Source organism: Papio anubis, chromosome 13, assembly GCF_008728515.1.
Source record: "Papio anubis isolate 15944 chromosome 13, Panubis1.0, whole genome shotgun sequence".
NCBI lineage: Eukaryota > Metazoa > Chordata > Mammalia > Primates > Cercopithecidae > Papio > Papio anubis.
In genome coordinates this window covers 83,582,687-83,608,273 of record NC_044988.1, presented here as the reverse complement: position 1 = coordinate 83,608,273, position 25,587 = coordinate 83,582,687, and the positions used below count along the sequence as shown (strand labels likewise).

General features: G+C 50.9%; 1 protein-coding gene across 6 annotated transcripts in view; it reads right to left on the bottom strand.

Moving 5' to 3' along the window:
* Nucleotides 1-25,587, bottom strand: part of COL27A1 (collagen type XXVII alpha 1 chain) — a 147,087-nt gene that overhangs the window by 94,091 nt on the left and 27,409 nt on the right. For 5 of the 6 annotated variants that reach the window (XR_004177969.1, XM_031654444.1, XM_031654445.1 and 2 more), the window contains exons 6-10: nucleotides 14,582-14,635; nucleotides 13,039-13,092; nucleotides 3,930-3,974; nucleotides 3,266-3,319; nucleotides 2,782-2,826 (exon numbers count right to left, since the gene is read on the bottom strand). Coding sequence is in view for 5 of the 6 variants with exons in the window: in XM_031654444.1 (XP_031510304.1) it covers nucleotides 2,782-2,826; nucleotides 3,266-3,319; nucleotides 3,930-3,974; nucleotides 13,039-13,092; nucleotides 14,582-14,635 (252 nt within the window). In the remaining variant the exon portion in view is untranslated. The remainder of the gene's footprint in view (nucleotides 1-2,781; nucleotides 2,827-3,265; nucleotides 3,320-3,929; nucleotides 3,975-13,038; nucleotides 13,093-14,581; nucleotides 14,636-25,587) is intronic. The other variant, XM_031654447.1, reaches the window with a different exon arrangement.

Below are 25,587 nucleotides of genomic sequence, written 5' to 3'. Positions count from 1 at the left end.
ACCCCCAGATTGTCATCACCCATACTGGACAGATAAGGAAACTGAGGCTCTGTAGATAAAGCAACATGACTAGTCAGTGGTGGAGCTGTGAATTCTCTTCAAGGAATTCCTAATCAGCTCAAGGGTCACCTAAGTCCAGCTGACTCCGCAGCCGGGGCTCATCACCATTCTGGGGTTCTTCCCTAGGGTGACTCTCATCTCCTCCCTCCCAGCCTTTCCTCACTGTGTCCCCTCCACCAGGCATGTCCCGTCCATCCCTCATGACTTCTGAGTCAAATCCTTCAAAGCCCAGCTCTCATGAGCTCTCCTTGGGCAAGCATCCCTGATACCCCAAGCTAGAAGCAATCTCTACCCTCCACCCCAATGCCATTTTTGCACCTCGGTAGCATCCTTCTCCACTTTCTCCCTTGTATCTTCATTATTTGTGTTCACGCTTCATGTCCTCATTAGTCTGGGAACTTCTTAAGGGCAGTGACCTCGCCCGGGGCTTCTGCCACTATCTGCATGCCACTCTTTGTGCAATGATTTAATAATAACTCTAACCAAAGCTAATGTTTATTGAGCATGAATGACAGGCCAGGCCTGCTGTCAGTGCTTTGCATATATTAAAGCATTTATTCCATCCCCGAGGAAGTGCTATGTTTTATTAATTATATATAGAGAGAGAGACGGAGTCTCACTCTGTCATCCAGGCTGGAGTGCAGTGGTGCAATCTTGGCTCACTGCGACCTCTGTTTACCAGGTTCAAGCGATTCTCCTGCCTCAGCCTCCTGAATAGCTGATCACAGGTGTGCACCTACTATTTACTTTTGTAGAGATGGGGTTTTGCCATGTTGACCAGGCTGGTCTCAAACTCCTGGCCTCCGGTGATCCACCCACCTTGGCCTCCCACAGTGCTGGGATTACAGGCGTGAGCCACCGTGCCCAGCCATGAGGAAGTATTATTACTCAGCCCCCTGTAGAGGTAAGACCATTTAGGCCCAGAGAGGTGAAGTAACTTGCCTAGGACCACACAGCTGAAATGTGGTAGAACTGGTATTCAAGTCTTCTGACTCCCGGGCCTGGGCTCCTAACCACTCTGCATACTGCCTTCCCTCAAACAAGCAACCCAGAGGCTCACAACCATCTCTCCTTCGCTGGAAGGCCAAGAGGCCACTGAGCCTCCTTGTTGGCATCCAGCATGATTAATATCCATAATCTGAAAGAGTGCCATTTGCTACCATTCCAAATAGGGCTTATCTCCCAGATTTACAGGTGAGAAAATCATTGGCTCAGAGAGGCCCAGTGACTTGCCCAAGGTCCCACAGCTAGCTGAGGGCAAGGCAGGTCTCAAAGCCTGCCATCCCGATTCCAAAGCCTGCCCTCTGCCTACTTCAGAAATATGAGGCTGGTGGTGGCAGGGTTGGAAGGACAGCTTGAGTGACTCACTGCTCACCCAGGCTGCCCATCCAGGGCTGTGTGGCCTGTAAGAGACAGGAGTGCTGGGGCCAGACCAGTCCTCTCCTCCTATGTGGCTTTGAGATGCCACCGGCCTGGCAGGCAAGTCGAGCAATGCCAGATGTCATTAACATGCCCTGTCCTTCTGGCAGATCAGGAGATCAGGACTGGGGCTGGACTGAGAAGACCTTTCTCCCTGGGTTTAGGGGGTCCCTCTGGGGGCACAGCCCATGGGAGCAGCAGAACAAAGGAAGAGGTCCAGCATCCTGGGACAAGAGCCTCCTCAGGCCCTGCCTATCACAGTAGCCTCCTGGGGAATGCACCTACCAGCCCCCACTCCCGCCTCCCCATGCTCTCCTAACAGCCACCAGTCTGCTGCAGGGATTAGGGCTGAGACTGCAACCATTCTGTCCTCTCCCTCCTGCCAAAATATAAATAGCTTTGGCTCAGGAGCAAAGGATACATGATCTGTCCTGACCAAGGACTGTGTGACCCCATTCCTGAGCATTCCTTGAGAGGCAGCAAGTCCAGGCCTCAGAACACCTGGGTCCTCATCCCAGATCCACCTTAGGCATGCAGTGTAAGCTGGGGCTATCCAGGCCCCGCCATGAACCCAGTTTCTTTGTATGTAGAAGAGAGGATTCCATCACACCAGCTTTAAATCTTTCCAACTCCATTTACCCCATTCAGTCCACCCAGAACCTTCTCTGTCTTCCCACAACCCACATGGGAGTCCCCACCTGTTGGTCCCCTCCTGAGCTGTCAAGTCAGCTTGACATAACCAGGCTACAGGTACAGATGGACATCATGACCATGGTAAAGGTAGGCAAACTGAGGCTGATCACTACTCAGGGTCTGCTCCATGGGGGCCTTGAAGAAAGGGGAGATCTGGAAGCTCCACCAGGCTGCAGGCGTAGGTAGCATTCACACACCGGGTGCCCTCCAAGAAGAGTGGATCCCCCCAGCCCTCAGTTGGGAGCAGGAGGGAGGTCTCTGAAGATTCGACGACAAGCAATTCAAGTGGCCCATACTGGCTCTCTTGTAACTTGGGGATGAGCCAGGAGACACAGCAAACAAATGCCTAGTTGTTTGTAGCTGGACTGTGGCCAAACCCCAGCACAGTCTTTGCTGCCCAGACTTCTTGGCCATGGGGACCAAGCAGCTTACCTGGCTCAAGGGTCTCCCATCACCCAGCCCTCCTGCTGCCCCTCTGTTGTCCGGGAGCGCTCAGGTGGGAGGGCCTTGGCTCTCCTTATAGTTCTGACCTCCCATCAAGCCCACTGGCGGGACAGGTGATGCTCACCTAGAACCCCACCCATGTGGCACTGGCCAGGAACCACTTACCCTGCTGCCTTTGGGGCCGGGATCTCCTACCGGTCCAGGTAACCCCTGAAACACAAAACACAGAGGGGCAAGGACATATGGAGACGCTCTACCTGCTGCCAATCCTGGGGTGAGTCCTTCCTCTTTGGGGCCTCTGCTGCTCTCTTTGTAGAATGGGGGTGGGGTTAGATTAGCAGTCTTTGGCCTGACCCCCACATCCCCAGGATCCCAGGGAGGTGGCTGGTGGGTAGGAGGGATACTGAGTGGGAGGAGCCTCTGGAGCCCCAGCCCCACAGAATCAGACCTCCTCTTACTATGCAGCCTTATCCTGTGCCTGCAAAGACAGGCTTCCTTGGTCCAGCCCCCTGGAAAGTCCCCTCCTTAGGGTCCACCCAGTAGGTGCAGCTCCTTGGCCCCCAGCCCACCACCTCCCTCTGCCTCGGGGCACCTGTGGCCACCTCCACATCACCATGGCCACAGAGCTTCCAGAAGCCATATACTGCACCTGCCTGCCAGGGTAACCTTTGGCCCCTGGGCTGCCCTCAGGTCCTGGCTGCCCCTGCAAAGGAACAGAGAGAAACATAAGGAAAGGAAAGACCCTGCCCGGCTCTGGGTCTGGGGACCCTAGGAGACTGGGGCTGGCAATGAACAAAGAGAGGGGCAGGAACGTGAGAGGGAACAGGAGGAAGGGTAGGGCCCCCAAGCCCACCCCTCTGTGAAACCGGTCAGACCAGCTCTGAGGGACAAAACCCCCTCTGCTTGCAGCCCAGGAATAAGAAATCACTGAGGAGGCCTGGCTGGTTCTCCCATGCTGGCAGGGCTGCTGTTTGACTTGGGCCAGGCCATCCAAAATTCCTGCAAACCCCGTGGTGGCGTGTATAATATCCCCTAACATCGCCCGGAACAGGCCAGCTATTCATGGCTCCAACTGGCGTTGCGCGGCTCATGCCAACATCAGGCCGGCATGGATTCTGGCTCTTTTGGGCAAATGTGGCTGGGCGAGAGAGGTGGGGTGGGCTGGAGTGGGCTGGAGGCCCCAGCAGGGTGAGAGGCAGAACAGCCTGGCTCTAGGCTGGCTCACAGAGCAGGATCTAGGGAGGGGGCCAGAGACAGGTAGGGGCTGGGAGGAGGGACAGCGACCAGGGCAGGGGTGAGGCTGAGGCCCTCACCTGTTCTCCGGGGTGCCCTGCCGGTCCAGGATAGCCCTTGTGTCCCTGTAGGGGGAAGAAGCTGCATCAGGCAGGGAGGACACATCTGGGCCTGGAAATTGCAAGGGCCCGGCCTCCCGGCCTGCTCTGTTCAGCACCGTATGTACTGCGTCCAGGATGGAGTGTGCGCTCAGTAAGCGCTCCCCAGATGGATGCAGATACCATGTGACGGTTCGCATATTCTCAAGGTTTTCTCTCTGCTCCCAGTGGCTCTTAGGCAGGGGACATCATGGGGGTCATTCACTGCTCTGGCAGAGGTGGTGAGACGAACTGGAACAGAGCAACTGTGACCAAGAGACGGTGTATCGCAACCATTCCTTCTGAATCCAGAGATAAGGTGAGACCATCTCTCAGGGCTAGGATTTGTCAATGGAGGAGTAGACTGAGTAGGACTCGAGGTCTGGAACGTGCTGAGCAACCACATCGCACGTGATGCTGGGATTCCCTCCCCTGTCAGGACCTGCCCCTTCTCATAAAGCCCCCATCACAGGCCTTGACCACATATATTAACCCAAATAGCTGTTTCCCTTCTCCCACTGGCCCCAGCTCCTATTCCAGGGAGGAATAGGCCACCCAGATACTAATGAGAAGGGCTCTGGCAACGCCCCAGTACCAACTTTGACCCTCTGTCCTGATGGCCCAAAGACCATGGTGTAAGGCATGTCTAGGCCAGGCCTCTGGGTGGGTGGAGAGAACCAAGCTGAGTGTGTGCTTTCAGGTGGCACGAGGTATAATCACCTGAGCCATTTCATAAGAGTAAGGAGGTTTCCAAAGGAAACCTCACACTTCAAGTTTCCATCAGCTGGGGAGGCTTCCACTGTACACAGGTTAGCCACACTTATCCATGTTAGACCCTCTTATGCAGGGAGCTCTGGGATTGGTTTAGATGCTGTCCCTAACTTACTATGCAACTTTGGGTGGGTTACTACCCTTCTCTGAACTTCAGATTAGGGAGTTAGAACTCTGAGTCCCCTTCACCTCTGATGTTTTAGAACCCTAGAGTTTGAAGACTCCTCCAGAGTCTAAAATACACACACCAGACTAGAACACACACACGCCCGCATGCACGCTCAAACCGGTAGACCCTCTCTATGCGCTGCCATTTACCCAGGACTACATGCATAACAGATGACTTCATCTACTCCTTCCAACAGTCAGATGAGCTGGGGTGGGGAGGGGCGACTGTCATCTCCATTTCACAGAGGAGAACACTGAGTCTCACAGAACTGAAGATGCCTGCCCTGAGTCCCATTGCTAACAAGCCACAGGCACTCACTACCAGATCCTTCTGACATCTGGAGCCACACTGGGAACCTTGCAAACATCCCCAGACATATGCAGCTCCATGCACACGCACAAACACACACAGGCATACGCACTCAACACCCCCCATCAGCCCCCAGGAGGTGGGGACTCTTCATTATAAACAGCAGAGTCAGTTTGATCTAAGAGGTCTGGAGAGTTTACAAGCATTCTTTCTGCACCTATTCATGTCTCAAGAGCCCTCAGTGACATGATTGCATCTCAGATCCAGGGGCCTATGGAGATTGATGCAACAAGGTTGGGTGAGATTCTTCTAGCTGGGGCGTGTACTCTTTTCCCCAGTGGGCAAACCGGGGCATACAACCTCTTGTTTCAGACCCATCTGGATTCCAGTGCTGCTCTACTAACTGGCTGTCTGGGTGACCCAAAGCCAATGACTTCACCTCCGAGAATCTTGTTTTCCTCAATTATAAAATGGGGCTACAAAGTTGGAGCAAGGATGGCAGGATAGAAAGTGTGTAAAGCGCAGTATTTGGCATTGGATTCAAGGGTGCTGTAAAGGTTAGTTGCTGTTATAATCTTCATTTTTCATTCATTCCATAAACATTTACTGAGTTTTCATGCTCCAGCCCCGTTCTAGGCACAGGAAGAATGAGACAGACAACATTCTTTGCCCTAAAGGAGTTTACATTCTAATTAAGGAGGTAAAAAACAAAGTGAACATAAAAATAACATCTGGGCTACAAGGAGAGAGGAATGGGGAGTTGCTCAGTGGGTACAGTTTCAGTTTTGCAAGATGAAACATTTCTAGATATTGATTGCACAACAATGTACCTAATGCTATCGAACTGGACACTTAAAAATGGTTAAGATGGTAATTTTATGTTATATGCTTTTTAACCACAATTAAAATAAAATCCTTTCAGAAACAGGGAGAAAATGTCTAGTAGTGATCAGTGCTGTGAAGAAAAGGAAGTAAAGTTATGGACAGAGAATGCAGCACTGGGGAGGGACGGTGAATAGAGGATGGGATCAAGGAAGGCTGCTCTAAGGAGATGAATGGGATGAACACAGGGCCGGCTCCATGGACAAGGGCAGTGCAGGCAGAGGGAACAGCAAGTGCAAAGGGCCTGAGGCAAGAACGCCCTTGAGTGGCTTGGAGGGAACACAGGAAGGCCTGTATGACTGGAATAGAATGGGCGAGAGGGTGAGGGATGGGGGTGGTTGGAGAAGCAGGAGGCCAGAGCATGCTGGTGGTGATGTGATGCAAAACCACAGAAGCACTTTGAGCAGGGAGGTACCGCGACAAGATGTAACTAACAGCCATGATCATCATTTTTCCACCTGGAGCTTGCAGATGAGGAAGAACAAGTGAAACCTTTTCCCAGTGAAGAGCTGAATGGAGCCTTGCACTCTTGGTTGTGTGACTCTGTATGGGTAATTATCCTCTCTGAAGCTCACTCTGTCATATTCTACCTGCCTGCAAAGATCCAATGGAGTAACAGGACAAGAACCCCAAGAGAACCATAATGTGGGGTCCAGGGGGCCCTTGGCCATCACCAGCTCCTGTGGCTTCATCTGCAGTCACAAGAACCCTGCTGAAAACCAATTCTTCAGCACCCATACCTCCCCACAAAGGAAGCAGAGGCATTTCTCCAGTGAAATCCCAGGAGAAGATTTCCAGTAAACCCTCTTACTCAGGATGCAGCTAAATGGAAGTGAATGATCATCACCGGCAGGCACGGTGGCAGGCCCTATACCTGGCTCAGCACTGAAGCCTTCATATTTCAGTTCACGGACTCCTTGCTATCACCCCTAGAAGGCAGGAATTACCATACACATTTGCCAGTTGAGGAAACTGATGTTCAGAGAAGTAAAGAGACTTCGTCGAGGCCACACAGCCTTCTAGGGGCAGCGCCAGGCCTGTGACTCCAATCCCACATCCTTAGCCATCGAAAAGTATGGGATGAGACACGCTCACTGAGGCCTAAGGCCTGCCTAGAAGAGCCACAAAGCCACTCAAGGAGAGATCCCCTTATAGATGCCCTCCCTGGAATGAAAGTTTCACATCATTGCAGCATTATTCAGGCAGAGGTCGGTCATGAAACCCTGCAATAACTGAGTTGAAAGGGACCTAAACCATTAGTTTGGCAATCTCCTTTTTCATTGGACAGACTGAGAAATTGAAGCTCAGAAAGGGGAAGGGACTTGTCCAAAGTTACCTAGCAAGTTATGGCCAAGCCAATACTTTTCCCCAGACTCCAGACCCACTGGGATATGCAATTTCTAGGTATCTCTTGATCAAGAGACCCTGAAGGGCCTTGAACATTGCCATGAACACCCCAGTTTCTCCTGGATGGCCAGGAGCAGCAGAGCGAGCATAGCCAAGGTGGGAGGTAGGAGGCAGGAGGTGCTTATGCTCCCTGGAAGCATCTTAACAATGTTTACCAAGCTGGGGCCGGCAAATAGCTCCAAATGACAGGGCCCCAGACCTGCAAGAATCTAAACCATTATCTTGTGCTGCGCCCCACCAATTATGGGGCGGGTGCTGACCGCAAGGTGGGCCCGTGGGCGGTGACTTTCCAGTTTGTGATCGGTGCCTGACTGGCACTAAGGGAGAGGGAATGTTTCGGGGAGCTCCAGGGACCGTGGTGTCTGCAAGGGGCCTCTGGCTGCCCAGCAGGCGGGTCTCCACAGGACCTGTGTTTATAATAGAACTCGGTCTATATTTTGGTTTGGGAGCCAGATTAATCATTGCTTACAATGCGCAAGGAGAAACCAGACATCACCTCACTGTTGCTACAGACCGTCTCCCCGTCTGGCTGGGCTGCTTTCTGGGCTTTGGGCAGGGAGGGGAGGGGTCCTGTCCTTGCCTGGGGGTCCTAGGGACCAATATGTACTCAGACATCGGCTGTCCACCCAGGCTCCACCTTGGCCTGAGCAAGGCCTCAGCTCCTGTTGTAATTGAGCTGAAACTCACCAAGCTTGCTTAGCTCTCTGTGAATCTCTGCTGAACTTCCCTACCTCCTGGGCAGCCCACACCCCAGACTGGGCCATCAGCAGGACAGAAAGAATCAAAGAGTGAGAAACACATGACTAGAGTAGAGGGTCTTATTATGTGATGCTGGACAAGGTGCCTCTCTGGGCCTCAGTTTCCCCAGCTGGCCTCTCCAAGTGTCCTGTGGGCTCAGAAACTGTAGGATTCCAAAGTCTGTGGCTAGTCTAAAAGCATAGTCCATCATGACACAGTCAGGTGTCTGACACCAAACTCTGCTCCGTGGATACCTGAGACCGCTCCAGGCAAGAAGGTATATTTTCTGTATGGTTTATTCATTTATCCAGTTGTTCCTTCATCAAACAAATGTCTGCTGAACCCCAGCAATGACCAAGACCTTGTGTTAGGCACTAGAGATACACCAATGAACAGAAAAAACTCTCCACCTTCTAGAAGGGGATGTGGGCATTAAATGCATTTTAAGTGCAATGAAGGAGAATGCTAGAAGAATATAGATGCACCCAGCCACAGGAGGCGGCATTATAAACTGAGGCTTGGGGGAGGAGCAGGGCTTGGACAGGAGACACAGGATGGGATAGGAGGGATGCCAGTGGGTATGGGCTGTAGAAGCAGGGGAGCCTGGAGAAGTTTCTCGGGGGGAACTATATGGAATTGGGGGTACCACACTCAGGCAGAATCGGGAGTTCACAGAAAGGCTGGAGATCATCTCAGGCGGCCTCAATCACATTTCCCCAGACACACTTCCAGATGACCGCTGTGCTCTCCCATTTTATTACAGCTTCCCACAGATAATGGCCAACTCAGGCAGCATTCCTGCTGGGGGCAGGGTGGGGGCAACAGAAGGGAACTGAGGGGAAATCAGGCTGGAGAGAAGCAAGTCAGGTTTTGATTTGAGTAGCAGTTTTGTTCCATGCATCATGTCTATCTGGGGCAGTATGGTAAGAAAGATTCAGGGGCTGTCTCAGGGCTTGGCCAGAAGGATCAATTTGTGATGCTTGCCAGAGGTGAGGAGCGAGGGAGGTGAATGTGGTCAGCACTGCACTAAGCCCCAGTGGGGAAACAAAGATGAACGGGTTGGGTTCTGTCCTCTGTCCAGTCTAAGCAATGTGTCGACACTAGTGGGTTGCCCACTAGCCCAAAGAGGCTGAGAAGGGAGGCCAAATGGTCAGAGAAGGGAGGGGTGACTTCTGCCTGGAGGTGCTGGGGAGTGCTCTTGGAGAAGATGCTATTCTCTAAGAACAGAGCCAAGGGGCAGGCACATGAGGATAAGTGTGGAGGAGAGTGCATGCCTGGGGAGGGCACAGCAGGAGCAAACACACGGAGGCAGGAAGGCCCAGGGCACACGGGATTGGATAGGGCCAGGGTTTCTACACAGCAGGGGGCAGGGAGGCAGGAAGGCCCAGGGTACATGGGATTGGAGGGGGCCAGGGTTTCTAAACAGCAAGGTTTCTCACCCTTGACTTTGTGGGCTGGACACATCTTGTATGTGTATGGGAGGGAAGGGCTATCTTGTGCATTGCAGGATTTTTAGCAGTATCTCTGGCTTCTACTCATCAGAAACTAATAGCACCTCCCTCCCAGTTGTATGTAATGGCCAAAAATCTCTCCAGACATTGCCAACTGTTCCCCAGGGGGGCAAAATCACCCCAAGTTGATAATTACTGGTCTCTAGGAAAGAAGGCAAGAGAATTAGATGAGAGAGAGCATGGGAGGTGCAAATGGAGTTCTGGCAGCCTTCTTGGCTAGCGGAGGGCGGTTAGCTGGAAACTAGCAAAATGACTAGCACTACCAGATGGGCAAGACCTTCTTCAGATGCTTCTCTTCATGATCATGATCACTATTCATTCATTGCATAAATGCATACAAAGTGCCTGCCGTGTACCAGCCCTGTGCTGAGTGCAGGGATATTACATCTCATTTAATCCTCCCAACCACCTCATGATGCAGCTGAGGCCCAGCAAGCTGAGGCGACTTGCCCAAGCTCACACAGCAGGAGAGCGACAGAGCAGGGATTCCACCCAGGTTTATCTAACCTGGTTTGCGTGTCTTCCTCACCTTGGGAACTGGCCCAGCAAAGTCCTTCCACAAGCATCTCAGGCAGTGGCAGAGAAACAAACCTTCTCAGGCAGGCAGGCTCTTTTTAACTGGATGGACACTGTCTTGTCCGAGAAACTGTTTCAGTCAGCCTTGTGGTGACAGAAAGGGCCTGAGGGTCAGAAGACCTGGGTTCAAATCCTAGCCCTGCAGCTTAGAAACCCATGGAAGGTATTTCCATTAAATTGGTGCCTCTCATTCTTGGCTGCAAGTGGGAACCACCTGGAAGCCTTTTAGAGCTACTGATGCTGAGTCCCACTCAGACCAACTGAGCTAGAATCACCGCGATGGGGCCTGAGCTCCCTAGCTGGGAGCCACTGCTGTAGACTGCAGTCTCCAACCAAAACTCCCTTTCTCTTGCTGATTTTTCTCCATAGTCCTTTCTGTCTTACAGTGTACCTTTTATTTTTACTGTTTTTCTTTGTATTATCTGTCTCCCCACCCCCAACCAGAATGCAGGTCCCAGGAATTTTTGTCCATTCAGCTCAGTGGCTGGCACATTACAAGCATTCAATAATTCTTGTTAAATAAATGAATACATAGGATTATCCATGTTGCCTCAGAATGACACAAAAATTCAATGTGCTGGTGATCACGAAGAGGAAGCTGACCTCACCTCTTATCCACTCACCTCCCTTCTCCCCTCAAGGCTTCCCACAAGAAATAACGCAGAAAAGCCACACTACAGGATCAGAGCCAAGTGGCTGCTGTTGTCACCAAAGACGTGGGTGATAGGAGAGACCACCTACAATGGTGGCCCCAGGCACATTGCCCATGGCAGTAGTTCTCTTCTCTGATCTCTGCCACTGGTCAGGGGTCTCTGCCTTGGGACCTGAGCTCCCCGACGCTTCACCCAGCACCCTCTGTGAGTGGGTGACGCCAGCCTGCCACACACCGAACTCTACTGTGCGTGTCTAGGCCAGGGCCAGAGGGGAACTCAGAGCAACTGGCTTTGCCAAATAGTTTTCCAGCTGCACAGTGGCTCTTCGTTAACTTAGAGAAGCTGCCTCTCCCTGCTCAGGTGAGCTGGTTCCTCTTGGTTGGGGGTCCTTGGCCCCCTGGACATCTGCTTAATGCAAGGAGCCCTGGCACCCCGGGCAGGAGCTGGTTCCAGTCTGGTTTCCCTATCTCCTGTCACCTCTGCTAGGCTGCCACCCCCATGCAGAACAAGACCACCAGAGACTGCTTTATGAGCTGGGACCGGAAAGAGCCTTTTCCACTCACACCTCATCCATCAGAAAGCGCTAGAGCCCAGAGGGGAAGGAAGTGGGGAGTGCGAGTCCCTCTGTGTTCTCTGAGCCAGAAAAGACCATATTTCCCAGCTCACAAACAGCCACTGCTTCCAGGGTAGGCCTCTCAGGTTGGAGGTATGGCCTGCTCTGGCCATGGGGAAGAGAATGAGGGAACAAGATCCTGCAAGGCCCCCTGTGTCATGGGGCTCTCAAGGCAAGAACTGGGTGGAGCTGGGAGACACCCCAGCTGTCCAGATGAGAGCCAGATGGCCTAGAGAGAGTTCAGCTGTGGCCACAGCCGGGAGCCAGGGCAGAAGCTTAATAAACAGTGGTAGGCCGATGCATTCACCAGATAATCCATCAGCAGTTGGGGATTTTCTTGGAAAAAGCAATTGATTCTTAACCTGCATTGCCTTCCCCCCATTTCCTGAATACCTGCTATGCACAGGCTTCATGCTAGGTTCAGTAGGAAGAGCAACAAACCAGATTTGCACACCCTGGTTGGTGAGGCACACCTGGTAGTTCAAAATAACTAAGCCAAGACAGCTTAAGTGTCCTTGAGCAGAGAGGATCCTCCTGGCCTGAAGCTGAGTGCTCCAGGAGGACTCCCAAGAGTAGGCACAACTAGAGTAGAGTCTTGAAGGAAGGGAGACACAGGCTGGAGGAGTCACAGAAATCCAGGGGGACTGTAAGCTACAGACCCACTACCTAGGAAATGCCAGTCTTTTCCCCACACAGGTGTTTGGACAGGTAACTCCCCAGCATGGCTGAAATGGGGATGGGATGCGGGTGACATAACAACAGCCAGGAAGGTACAGAGAACCCACTGCCTCTCCACATCATTCCCCTTCCCCTGCAGGGCATCAGCGACCGCCACATAGTAGACTCTGAGAGCTCATTGACTTGCCCAAGGTCACCCAACCAGGAAACGGCAGAAGGGGGAATAGAACCCAGGTCCAACTGACCACAGGGTCCACTCCCTCAACTTCTCTGCTCCAGGCCTTGCTCCTGGTCACACAGCCCCAGACTGTGCAGGGTCAGAGATGGGGATCATTGTCTCCATCTCATGTAGGAGAAGGCTGAGGGGCAGAGACAGGACTTGCAGGCCCAAGGCAACTCAGCCAGTGGGCGGTGGAGCCAGGGCCAGCACAGGGTACTCCATCACCACAAGCTTTCTTGAAGGTGGCCTCCCTGGGAGCAGCTTGGCCCCCAAAAGGAAGTACAGCAAACCAAGGATACTTCTTATGCTACCTCATTAACCACGGTGGGAGGCACCTACTGCAAGCCAAGGGATTCCCTGCCCCCAACAGGCACAGCCCTTGGAAAGCTCTCTCCCATGTGCCCTGTGCCCAGGGGAGCTGGGCTGGGGCTGGGGAGAGGCAGGTGGGCCCACAGCTCTCCTGCCTGAAACCTGGCTTGCTAGGAGGCCCACTGCACAAGGCAAAGCGTCAAAACCAAACAGTACCTTTCGTCCCGGAGGTCCTGGATTCCCGGACAGCCCAGGCAAGCCCATGTCACCCTGCAAGACACAGACAAGGCGGGTGAGGCAGGAAAACGGGAGCAGAGACACGCTGCTACACTACAAAACTGGAATTGTAACTTCCAATGGCTGGTTATTTCCAAATGAGATTCATGGAGTACTAGAGGCCTCAGAGGAGACTCGGGTGCTGCCCAGCAAGAAGAGTGGGTGGTGTACCCCGCCCTCTCCCACTCAACTCAGCCGCTCCGTCTGATCTATTTTATATACTGGGCTTCAGCAGAAGACACCACTTGAAGAACTAAAACCATGTTTGAAAACTGTTCCAGAGGACATGTGCCTTATCAGTCCCATATCAATCAGTCATCTCTCCCTGCAGTCCTGAGACACCTTCCCATTGCTGGGCATGCCGCTGGCCAAGCAGGGGGACATTTCTGCCACCACCCCAAGACCTGAGAACAGGCCACGCAGGAGCAGGAGAGAAGCCTGGGCTCCCGGGTGCCGATCTCATTTTGCCACTTACCAGCTGCATGACCTCCAGCAAGCCACCCCTGCCTGGGCCTCCGTTTTCTCATCTGTAAGCTGGGCCCATCTGCCCTGGCTCATGGGGTTCTGATGGGGGTCAAGTGGTGGTATATGGGAACACTCTCCTGGGACCCTGGGTCACCCAGTAAATACGTGCTAAGGGCAAACACCTAGCAGTGAGGATGTGAAGCAATAAGCCACCCGTGTCTTGGGGAAATCAAAGAAAGCAGCCAATTCTAGGTGCCTTTAAGCACAGGAGGCTAGGCTGAGAAGCAGTGTTCAAACCATTGGGATGGCTCTAGGGCTGTGTCCAGAAGGAAGCCAGGCAGACCTGGGCATTGCTTCCAGGGTGTCTGTGCCTGGAAGACTGACACATTGGACAATCTCATGTGGAGTTCTGGGCTCCCCTCTTCCCATCTGTCCCGCACCCTCTCCAAGTCCCTTGCTCAGTTTATGGGGTGGATGCTTCAGAGACGGATGAAAGCCTTTAGCCAAAGTGTTTTACCTTCTGCAGGCAAACCTGGTTTCGTAGCCCTTCAGAGGTAGGGAGCCCTGAATCTCCAGCCTCCTAGAAATCCACAGACCCGTCTGCTGGAGTTAACCTCAGGAAAGGCTTTGAGTGTCTATGGGAAGCTTCCTGGCCACGTGCTACCAAGAAACTTCTGGATGCCCACGGTCACCTAGCAGGCCCTGCCGAAAGCCATGCAGGACATTAGGCAAAAGGACATTCACCAAGAGCGTGTCCATAGGAGAAACCTTTTGTCAGTTGTGTTGGCTGCACTTTGGAAAGAAGGTGGCTGGGAATAACCTTGGGTGGGTTTGGTGTTGAGAAAGGCTAAAGGGCTTCAAGGAAAAAAACCACACCACACCCTGACCGTTCTAGATGTTCCCACCTCACTGCCTCTGCCATGCATGGCCTCTGCCAGGACGGCTAGCCGCAGAGTGTGGTGATTTCACTATTGTCCACTCCCCTCTTCCCTGAGAACTGGGGTCCCTGGAAACCTACCTTTGCCCCATCGTGGGCCTTTCCTGGTGAGAGCCCTGGGTCCCCTTTCTGTCCCTGAAACAAAAACAATTCCACTTTGGCCACCAAGTCATCTAGAGAGGATGTCTGTCTCCCCACAAACTCTGCTCAAAGCCCTGCTCCCTTGCTTAAATGCCTTCCCATCCATCCTCCCACTCACACACCTCCAGAGGGTCTTCTCCAATTCCACTACTCCCCTGCTCTAACACCTTCCATAGCTCCCCCTGACTGCAGGGTGACAAAGTCCAAATTCCTCCTTCTGCTATCCCAAGTCTTCTGTAATCCAACCCGTCCCAGGCACCCTATCTAGACTCTGCTCTCCTTTCAGCAGCCAGACCCACAGAGAGGGTCCCTCTGCTCTATCCTCAAACCACAGCCCACTCCCCAGTCATGTCCCACACTGTCCTGCCACCAGGCTGTTGCTCAGGCAGTCACCTGCACCTAGAAACCCTTTCTCCAACCATCATTAGCCAAACCACAAACATTCTTCAGTTCACAGCTGGAATGTGTCCTCCACATCCTACTTATAGAGCTCTGTGCCCATCCTCCAGGTGACCAGTCTCTCTTTGCCTGTGCACATGGCCAGGACTGTCTCCTGGCTTGCTCCCCTGGGGCTCTCAGGGGTTTCTGAGAGACATGTCCAAGAGGCATGTCAATACTTTTTGATTTTCCAGAATGTTGATATCCATCTCATTGGTTTCTACATGAGGTTCAATGCACGAACAGCCACTTACACATGTGTACGGCCCTTCGCAGTTGACAGTATCCCTCACCTCACTAGATTCCTACAGTCTAGTGAGGCAAGGGAAGCATTATTCCTCCCATAATATATTTGGGAAAACTAAGGCCAGGAGAAGGAAAGGGACTGTCTAGGGCCTCAAGATGAGGCATTGGCAGAGCTGAGATTATAACCCTGATTGGTGACTCCCAGACCTGCGTTCCGGGATGCCCTGGCTCCGGCTGGGTTAGAATAGGCAGTAACTTGATGAGAAACTGACAAGCAGTGAGTCCCCAGTGAGAGGCAAGCACTCTTTGTTCCTAGTGTAGGGACAGTTCCTGTCGCACAGATCCTGGCTCCGGAGAGCATGGGGCTCAGGAAAAGGGCCCACAGATTCACCAGCCGCGTCTCTCACGGGGTGCTCCTGGCTGCGGCTCCTCTCCTTTGGCCAAACCTGATCAGATGACTCAGGAAACAGCCCTGTGGAAAGTTGGTCCACCCTGTGTCACCTTCTAAGAGGTCCTAATCTTTGTCCCCATTCCTATCCCACCTTGAGCCCTCTCCCCTCCCTGCCTCAGCTGGGCCCAGAGTCAGAAGTCCTGGACCTGCCAGACTCACAGTGGGACCTCAGGCAAGTCACTGCACCTTCCCGAGCCTCAGCTCCCTCACCTTTAAAATGGGGACCACACACGCACACCCGCGCACACACACACAGGCGCGCACACACACACATGCACGCGCGCACCCAAACACACAAACACACGCCAGCTTCCCAGGTTTCCAGGCAAGGAGCCAGTGGGATAATGACCGTGACACATGGGAGGGGTGGTTTGGGCAACTTTAATTAATCCCCACTTGGTTCTTTTCTTCGTTAGAACTCAGATGTTCCAAATCCTGACTCGGTCACCCTCCACCAGATATCACTGCATTCTGAACTAGAAAGTGCCTCTAGGAGGGAAAGGAATGAGCTTTTGCTGCTCACCTACTATGCACAGACACTGAGCTAGCCCCACTCTGTGCACCAACTCCTTTAGTCCTCATAGCACCCATTTGTTCCAAGGAAGGACAAAGGCGGGTTCAGAGAAGCCAAATCCCAGCCTGGGCTGGCGTTCCCTGGCAGGGAAGAGACAAAGGCTGAGTCCGTCCCCAGGCTAGGTCTGATTTCAAAGCCCCATTTGCAAATGGGAGACCTGGGTGCTTCTCCCACACTCCCCCTCCCCCCAGCTACCCAAGGCTAAAAGTCCCCAGAACCCCAACTCTGTCCACCTGGGCCCCTCTAGGTCGTATCTTCTGCAGAACCTCACCTCTGGGATTCACCTTGCACTGCAGCTGCTCCTCCTGGATCCCCTCCCACCCTGGGCTGTTCAGAAGCCCAGCTCAATGCCTTTTATGTCCATGGTACAAGGCCAGGCCTAGGGCTACCGAGGATTCCAATGGCCAAAAAAGGACAGCAGCTCTTTCTCAGCCAGCCTGTGCCCACCTCGATCTGCAGCTGATAGAGGAGCTGGGCTTAACCAGCTTTCAGGACTGGGCCTTCATGTATCCTATTCTGTTATCTTACAAAAAAAGGAAACTGAGATCCAAAATGATGACTTGTTCCCTTGCTCAAGGTCCTTTCCCAGGGCATTTTAGTTATTGATGGATTTCTCTCTGCATTCTCAGCAGCCAGCACAGTGCTTGAGATGCAATGCCTGCCTGAGTATGATACCTCCAAGTACAGATGCTACAAGCCAAGTCTCAAGATGAACAGAAGGCAGGGAATGCCATAGTGGGGAACAGACACACTCGTGACCATGAGGGGCAAACCAGAGAAACTGGTGATGATGATAAACATTAATATTTACTGAGTGCTCTTCTAAGCCCTGGACACATATTAACTCATTTAATCCTCCAAATCCATAAGGCGGCAACGATTACTATCCCCCTTTTACAGAAGAGAAAGCTAAGGCACAGCAGGAATAAGTCACCTGTCCAAGGTCATACAATTTGAAAGTGAGATTTAGTCATTCTATTACAAAGATACATGCATGTGTATATTCATTGCAGCACTATTCACAATAGCAAAGACATGGAATCAACCTAAATGCCCATCAACAATAGAGACTGGATAAAGAAAATATGGTACATATACATCATGGAATACTATGCAGCCATAAAAAGGAATGAAATCATGTCATTTGCTGGGACATGGATGAAGAAGCCATTATCCTAAGCAAACTAATGCAGGAACAGAAAACCAAATACTGTCTGCTCTCACTCATAAGTGGGAGCTGAACAATGAGAACACATGGACGCATTGGGAAGGAACAACATACACTAGGGCTTGTCGGCGGCAGGGGAGTAGGGGTAGGGAGAGCATTAGGAAAAATAGCTAATGCATGCTGTGCTTAATACCTAGGTGATGGGTTGATAGGTACAGCAAACCACCATGACACACGTTTCCCTATATAACAAACCCACACATCCTGCACATGTGGCCCGAAACTTAAAATAAAAATTAAAAAAAAAAAAAAAAAAAAAGAAAGTGGGATTTAGGTTCTTGCAGTCTGGTTCCAGAGCCTGAACTCTTTACATTTTGATATACTGCAGATGAAAAACTACAATCCAGTGGTAAGGGGAGGATAGGAAGAAACTGGAGAGAACTTCACCTAAACAGAGGTAAATCCTTAAAGGGAGTTACAGGTTTTGTAAGTTGAGGCTGGAAAAAGACCAGGAGGAACCAGATGAAGTGGCAGCTCAAGGGATGCTCAAGGTACCTCTAGATGGGTGAAGGTATGACTTCTGGGATAGAGCACACTATATGTCTTCCCAGCCAGGCTCCTGCAAATCTTCCAATAAGAAATAAAAGTTATATACAAAGTCCAACTAACCATTTACACCTTCACAGGAACAAGAATCTTGTTGTCAGACCAGCTCTCCAGCCAATGAGCTTGTGTGACCGTGACAGAGCCTGTGTGACCTTGAGCAAGCCACTTTCCCTCTCTGTATGTGAAATGGCAGACTCTGCCTGGATTAGTTAACAGAGCCAGGTGGTACTAGAAGACAGATGGGAGCCTTAAGTGCCAAGAACATAGCAGGAATGGGAACTACAGTGAACACCTTTCCTGCAGGTTGGGTTGGGAAACAGAACAGAAGGCTCGGGTGGCTGAGGCCCAGAGATGGGGTGAGACAAGGGAGAAATAAATCACAAAACATTTGGAAATTCTGGCTAGGCATGGTGGCTCATGCCTGTAATCCCAACACTTTAAGAGGCCAAGGAAGGAGGATCACTTGAGCCCAGGAGTTCTAGACCAGCCTGGGCAACAAAGTGAGACCATGTATCTACAAAAGCAAAAAATTTAGCTGGGTGTGGTGGTGCACACCTTAGTCCCAGCTACTTGGGAGGCTGGGTGGGAGGACTGCTGGAGTCCGGGAGGTTGAGGCTGCAGTGAGCTCTGATAGCACCACTGCACTCCAGCCTGGAGGACAGAGCAAGACCCTGTCTCAAACAAACAAATAAATTAATGAATATTGAGAAATTCCGGGCTGGAAGCCTCCTATATAAGCCATCCTTGGTCTCAGTATCCAGCACAGGGCCTGGCTCAGAGAAGTCATCATAAAATGTTTCACAAATGAGCAAATGAGTGAACAGAGTCTCAAGAGACAATGGTAGGGATAGGAATGGGTCAAATCTGGCTCCAGCCCCAGAACTTTCTCTGAATTTTCACCAGGCCTCCCACTGTCACTACGACTATTTTCATGGGTCTAGAAGTTCTGGACAATGCAATAAGGCAGGAAAAATAAATAAGAACTACTAATCTTTGAGGAAAATGAGACAACAATATGTTCTTTTCTGCAAATAATATGAATACCTATCTATAAAATCCAGGAGAACCAACTGAAATACTAATAGAATTAATAAGGTGATTTAGTAAGGGGATGGTTATAAATTAAATACAAAAATAAAAAAATACAAAAATTAATAGTTATTTTCACTAGATGAGAGCTATCTAGAAAATACAATGGGGAGAATATTCCATTCATGACAGCAGAAACTAAGTATAAACCTAATAAGAAATGTACAGGGCTTATGTAATAAAAACCATTAAAGTTTACTAAGAGACATTGTAGAACTTCAACCAAATAGGAAGACATGCCATATTTTTAGATAGAAAAATGTAATATTTTAAAGATGTTAATTCTTCCCAAATTAATATATGTATTTAATTACAATTCCAGTAAAAAGCCCAAGCGTTTTTTCAAGGAAATTGTTAAGATAGGCATAAGGTTCATCTGACAGAATAAATAGCCAGAAATGTTTTAAATAAAGAGAAGAAGGATACATAGTACAAAGATAGTAAATGTCATATAATTGGCATTTTACTAGCATAAAAATAAATAAACTATGAAACATAATACAATGGCTTGTATTAGATCCTTGTCTATTATAGAGTAACCAGTGGAGGAAAGATGTTTAACAAGTGGCTAACTATTGGAGGAAAAATAATGCTGGAACCCAACTTCATTTCCACCACCCCCATTAAGATGAATTCCAGATGGTTTAAATTTTTTAAGAGTACAAGAGATATTATGAAATGACAAGGAATATAATTGAATACCTATCTGATCTTAAAATAGGAAAAACATTTCTAGGTATAAAAGCAAAATAAAGAACCACAGATTTTACAGATCAATAGAGCCCTCCTGAGATTATCTGACATATTTTTTAAAAGGATAACATTTCTATTCGTGAAAATCATCATGAATGCTCTTAAGAAGCAAACAACAATCTAGAAAATATTTGTAAGGTGAACAAAGCCTTAATAACCTCAAAACAATGCTTACAAACCAATAACAAATGGCAACATCCCAACCTCCCAAAATAAACCAACTCGTAAGTGGTGAAGTATAAATGGAAAAGAGATTTAAGAAAAACATACATCTCATAGATGATCAATGAAGTGAAAATGATAATAAATTATCTTCTTTTAAAAATATCTTCCTTTAATGCTAGCAGGAGCATAAATCAGTTTAACCTTTCTAGAAGGCAATTTGCTAATAAAATAACAGCTAAACACTCATATGTCTCTCATGTGCAAGGCATATGATAAATCATTTGTATATATGTGTGTATTGCATGTGTATGTATATACAAATATATCTTGGTATATGTCTCGATATGTGTCCACATATACATATATAAATACACATACATGCGTGCACATACACACACACATAGTGAGGTATGAACTATGATCTTCCTTGTTTTACAGAAGTGGAACCCGAGGCCCTCCGAGTTTTAAGTAACTTGCCCAAAGTCATGCAACCAGCAAATGGTAGTGAGGTGGGAGATGAGACTTGACTCTGGAGGCAGGGCTTGGACTTGGGACCTAACTGAGGACCAGCTAAAACAGGCATGAGGTAGAATCACCTTTCCATAACACCTGCCCACTAGTGTGCCATGTTAGTTTACCATTGTTATGACAACCTGAAAGTTACTGCCCCTTTCCATGGCAATGACCTGATGACCTGGAAGTTACCATCCCTTTCTTAGAAATTTCTGCATATTCTGCCTCTTAATTTGCATACAATTAAAGGTGGGCATAAATATGACTGCAGAACTGCCTCTGAACTGTTACGGTCAGCACACTGCCTATGGGGTAGCCCTGCTCTGCCTGAGCAGTCACGGAGCTGTTCTGCCACATCAATAGAGCTGTTTTCTTCTACCATGAGCTCGCTCTTGAATTCTTTCCTGAGTGAAGCCAAGAGAACCCTCCCAGGCTAATCCCCAATTTGGAGCTTGTCTGCTCTGCATCAGTAGAGCCAGGATTCAAACTCGGGCACACTGACTCCTGAGACCACATTAGCAATTCTGTTTTTGATGAACTTATCCTAATGAAATAATTGGAGATATTCTAACATTTATATACAGTCATGTTAATCAAGATAATATTTGTATATTAATTCAAAGTGGAACTGATTTTTTTTACAAATGGAGTAAATTATATAAAGCTGGGATATTAGTGTTGATAGAATGCCATGAAGCCATTAAATCATATGTGATGGATGCCAAGTGGCTAACACAGGAGAATGTTCACAATAATTGTTAAGTGAGGAAGGCCAGATACCCAGCCACAACAAAGTGGATCCATACTCACATATGTGACACACACAGGGAAGACCAGAGAGCTGTGGAGTTAGGGCTAGATTGTCACCTTGAGGTCAGACAGCCGAGGGTTTGAATGCTTGCTCTGCCACTTACCAGAAATGTGACTCTGGGCAAGATACTTGGCCGCCTTGGACCTATTTCCTCATCTGTAAAATGGGGGTAATAATACCTGCTCTGCAAAGTATATAAAGCTCTTGGCCAGGGCCTGGCCCAAAGGTTGCTCAAAATGCTCTCAGAGCTTATTACTGGGCAGGACCACTACAGGTAGCTCACTTTCTTCTTGATATCTTCTGAACTTCTCCACATTTTCCTTGGGTGGCTGAGGCCCAGAGAGGGGATGAGACAAATGAGCACTAAATCACAAAGGATTATAATAGTCTGGGCTGGAAGCCCCCTGTATATTCCATGTCTGATCTCAAGTGCCCAGCACAGGGCCTGGTCCAAAGGAAGGAACATTAGAGGAAGAGGAAAGGTAAAGTTCACATCAGCTCTGCCAGCAGCCACCTGGGCCATGGAGCCTGCCCTCTGCTGACCACTTCTCTTTCCCAGTGTCCAAGGGCCATAGTCACCCTGGCTAGTTCACTGCAGACCAAGTGAACCAGACCAGAGACAAGGTGGCTAGCTGCCCAAGAGTGGGACCAGGAGCCTCATGGCCCAGTGCAGGGAGTACTGGTGGGGAGCACTAGCTTCCCTCTCCAGAAAGAGACCCCCACCTCTGCCCTAGAGCTCCTCATTTGCACCAAGGACCTGCATCCCGCCTGACTCCACCATGGTCCAGCATCAGCACCCTGCCCCAGGGCAGCTCCAACCCTCCTACTGGCCACCAGCCAAGCTCTGCTTCTCAAATGGCCTAAATGACATTTGCAAACCTCATCCGGTCATGTCAATTCTGCTGAAATCCTTTTCAGGTCTTCCAGCTGCTCTTTGGATAAAGTCCAAAAATCATACCACCAACTGCCAGGCCTGTTGCCCTCGCCAGCCTCCTCCAGCCCCTTTGCCTAGGTGTCCACTATACTTCAGACCTTGGTTCAACCTTCCTGCCTTCTGAGAAGGTGTCCCTCACCTCCTGGACAGGATCAATCCGCATATCGTGGGGTCTCTGAGCACCCCGGGCCTCTCATGTGGAGCCCTAGAGACCTAATCATGGTGTAAGTCTGCACTTGTCAACATGGTTGGCTTGTTTTTCTTTCTCGCTCATCTCTACACTCCCCAAGGGCAGGGACCATGCCTGCCTGTGTCCCTGATAGCCCCAGTGCCTCACACATGCCGACAGCTGCCCCTTCTGCAGCACCTGCCACGGGTCAGCACCGCTCTAAGCGGAAACACATCCTCTCAGGGTCCTAGCTTCTCTGCCTCATTCTCAAAGTCCTGGATCCAACTCTGTGCTGGAGCTGACGAGCTCCCTTTGCTGCTGGATTGGAACATGGGATATGTGGGTAGATAGTAGATGGGCAGAGCCTTGGGCTCTGGAGGAGGAAGATGGGATGTAGCCTGGCTCTGGCCTGTACCAGCTGTGACACCCTGACAAAGCTCCTTCTCGCAGGCAAACCCAAGGATCTGAAATACAGTCCCCCCACTGCCCCGCCATGATCCAGGCAAGGTCCCTTGGCCCTCTGAACTTTCACTCTTCTGCACCCTCAGGAGGGATGAGGTCCCTCACCTCAGGTTTCTCTCTTTCTTGGTCTTCCTCAAACCACCCATCTCTCCCACCCTTCAGTGTAGCAGAGGGATCATCTTCCCACTAGGCCATAAGCACCTGAAGGCGGAGATGCACTGAAGGGATGACTGCATGGGGCTAATCCAGTTCTGTGCCCCCAGGGCAAGCCCTGCCGGGTGTGACTGATTTATCTGTCAACAGCCCATAGTGGGTGCTCAATACACGTTTGTTGACTGAAGGAGGATGAATGGATGGGTGGCCCCAGACACCATGCACTGAGGTTCCACAGTGCTCTGAGCAGGGCCAGCAGGAGGAGCTGATGGAGTGTCTGCTACCACAGGAGCAGGGAGTGAGTCTGGCGTGGGGAGGAGACAGGCTCCACTGGTCCCAGAGCGGGCTAGGCAGGTGCAAGCCTGGCCATTCAAAACAGCTGCTGATGCTCAGCATCAGGGGCCAGCACAGGCCTAGGGGGAAGCCAGCCCTACAGTCCCACCAGGTCACCTCCCATCCCAAAGAGGATCTGCTGAACAGTGAGGACCCTAGGACCCTCTTCCCAGGGTCCCACCCATTCATGCAGACACACAGCTTTCTCATCCAATCTCAGCCAAGTCATTACTCCCATCCAGGGAGGGCCTCTGCTTTAACCTTTTCCTGCCCATGCCACAGATCAGCCTAGGGCCCTGGACCAGTTACCTGGGCCTCCCACCTAACCAGCCTCCCTGGAGGCCCCCTCTGTTCACCCTTGGTGTCAGGGCCAAGTGTCCAGGCAAAGGACAAGATGTTTCCCCCTGGCATTTTATGCAAGTCCCAATGAGAGAAGCAGCCTCTGATTCCAGTGTATTTTATAGAACCTACACCCTTGTCTGCTATACACAGATGTAAATGGGAGTCCTGTCCGTGAGGCCCTGAGTCCGTGGTTCCCAGTCCCATGTGGCGGCAGGAGAACTCACTTGCTAGGGAGAAGCCTCAGTGGCCACACTCAGAGATGTGTCTCAGAATGCGAGGAGAAACAGCTGGCAGGCCCTCCTCCTACCACGGCACATCTGTTAGCAAGATTGGGGTGGGCTACCATGGTGCTGGCACTGAGGTCCCACAGTGCTCTGAGCAGGGCCAGCAGGAGGAGCTGATGGAGCATCTGCTACCACAGGAGCAGGGAGTGAGTCTGGGGGTGGGAGGAGACAGGCTCCACTGGTCCCAGAGCAGGCTAGGAAGGGGCAAGCCTGGCCACTCAAAACAGCTGCGGATGCTCGGCATCTTGATGTACCCATGGCCTCTGCAAAGCAGAAGTCTCCAGATGAGTTCCTGCCTCTCTGCCTGACCCGTGGGAGCAGCTTCCGCTGCCATTTCCTAGACAATGTCTTCATCGACCTGTGCCTCAGTTTCCCCATCTGTAAATGGGTACGGTATCTCCACCCATCTCTTTAGGTCTTTGTGGGGATCAAATGAGACCAGCCACATCAAATGCATGCACAGTGCCTGGCACACAGGAAGGGTTCAGTATATGGCTGGTACTATAACCAGTGTTCGCCCTGTGAAAGCCCAGAGCACCTCCAGGCAGCTGCTAAGCACTGGACACCTGAGGCCTCCACTGCCTGCCTTCCAAAAAGGAACCCAGCCCAGCCCTGGACTTAGAGTCACAGATCTAGAGGGGCTGAGGTCAGTGCTCCTGCACTCTGCTCTGTCCCAAGACTCTGGCACCACAGATCCATACGCCCAGGACTACCACGGGAGACCTCTGTCCAAAGCTCTCAGGCAAGCTGATGGGCCAGAAGGAGTCCTACTCCGTGACTCAGGAGAGCTGGGCTTTAGCGGCTGCTCAGCAGCTCACTGTGCGTGGCCTGGAGCCAATCAGTTAAGGGCTTTCCTTAAGCCATTTAACCTTTGCAGCTGGGTTATCAAAGAATGGCCCTGGACCTGGCCCAACCAAAGCCCAGGGGTGCACTTCACCTGGTTACCCCACAGATGACACAGGCTGGGTTGGGAGGCCCCTGAGCCAGGAGCCCGTCTGCCCTCCACAGCTCCTTTGGCACAGGCACTGCTCTCTTAGCTTCAGAGACTTTAGCATCTTCCTTCCCCTCCTCTTATCTCTCCAGCCATTCCGCAAGCTTTCTTTTCCCATGACCTAAATGTTGCTGGCTCTGGCACTCCTTTTGGTGCTCTGAGTTTCTCACTTCCAATGCAGTGCCCCAACAACCTTGCCCTCTGCCAGAGCTCCAGGAACAGACTGAAGAGCTCAGCAAGTGCTGTTCCCATATCATCAAAGCATCAGCCACTAAGGTCTCGTTAAAAGTGAACTCGAGTATTCCAAGAAGACTCCCTGGGGGAAGTGGCATTTCTGCGCCAGCCTCCCCCGGCTCTATCTCCAGCTCAGAGCAATCCTGAGTTCCGTAATATCTGTCCATAAATGATCACTTGACCGGGCTACATGTTTCCACATGCAACATCATCTGAGCCCCCTCCTGGGA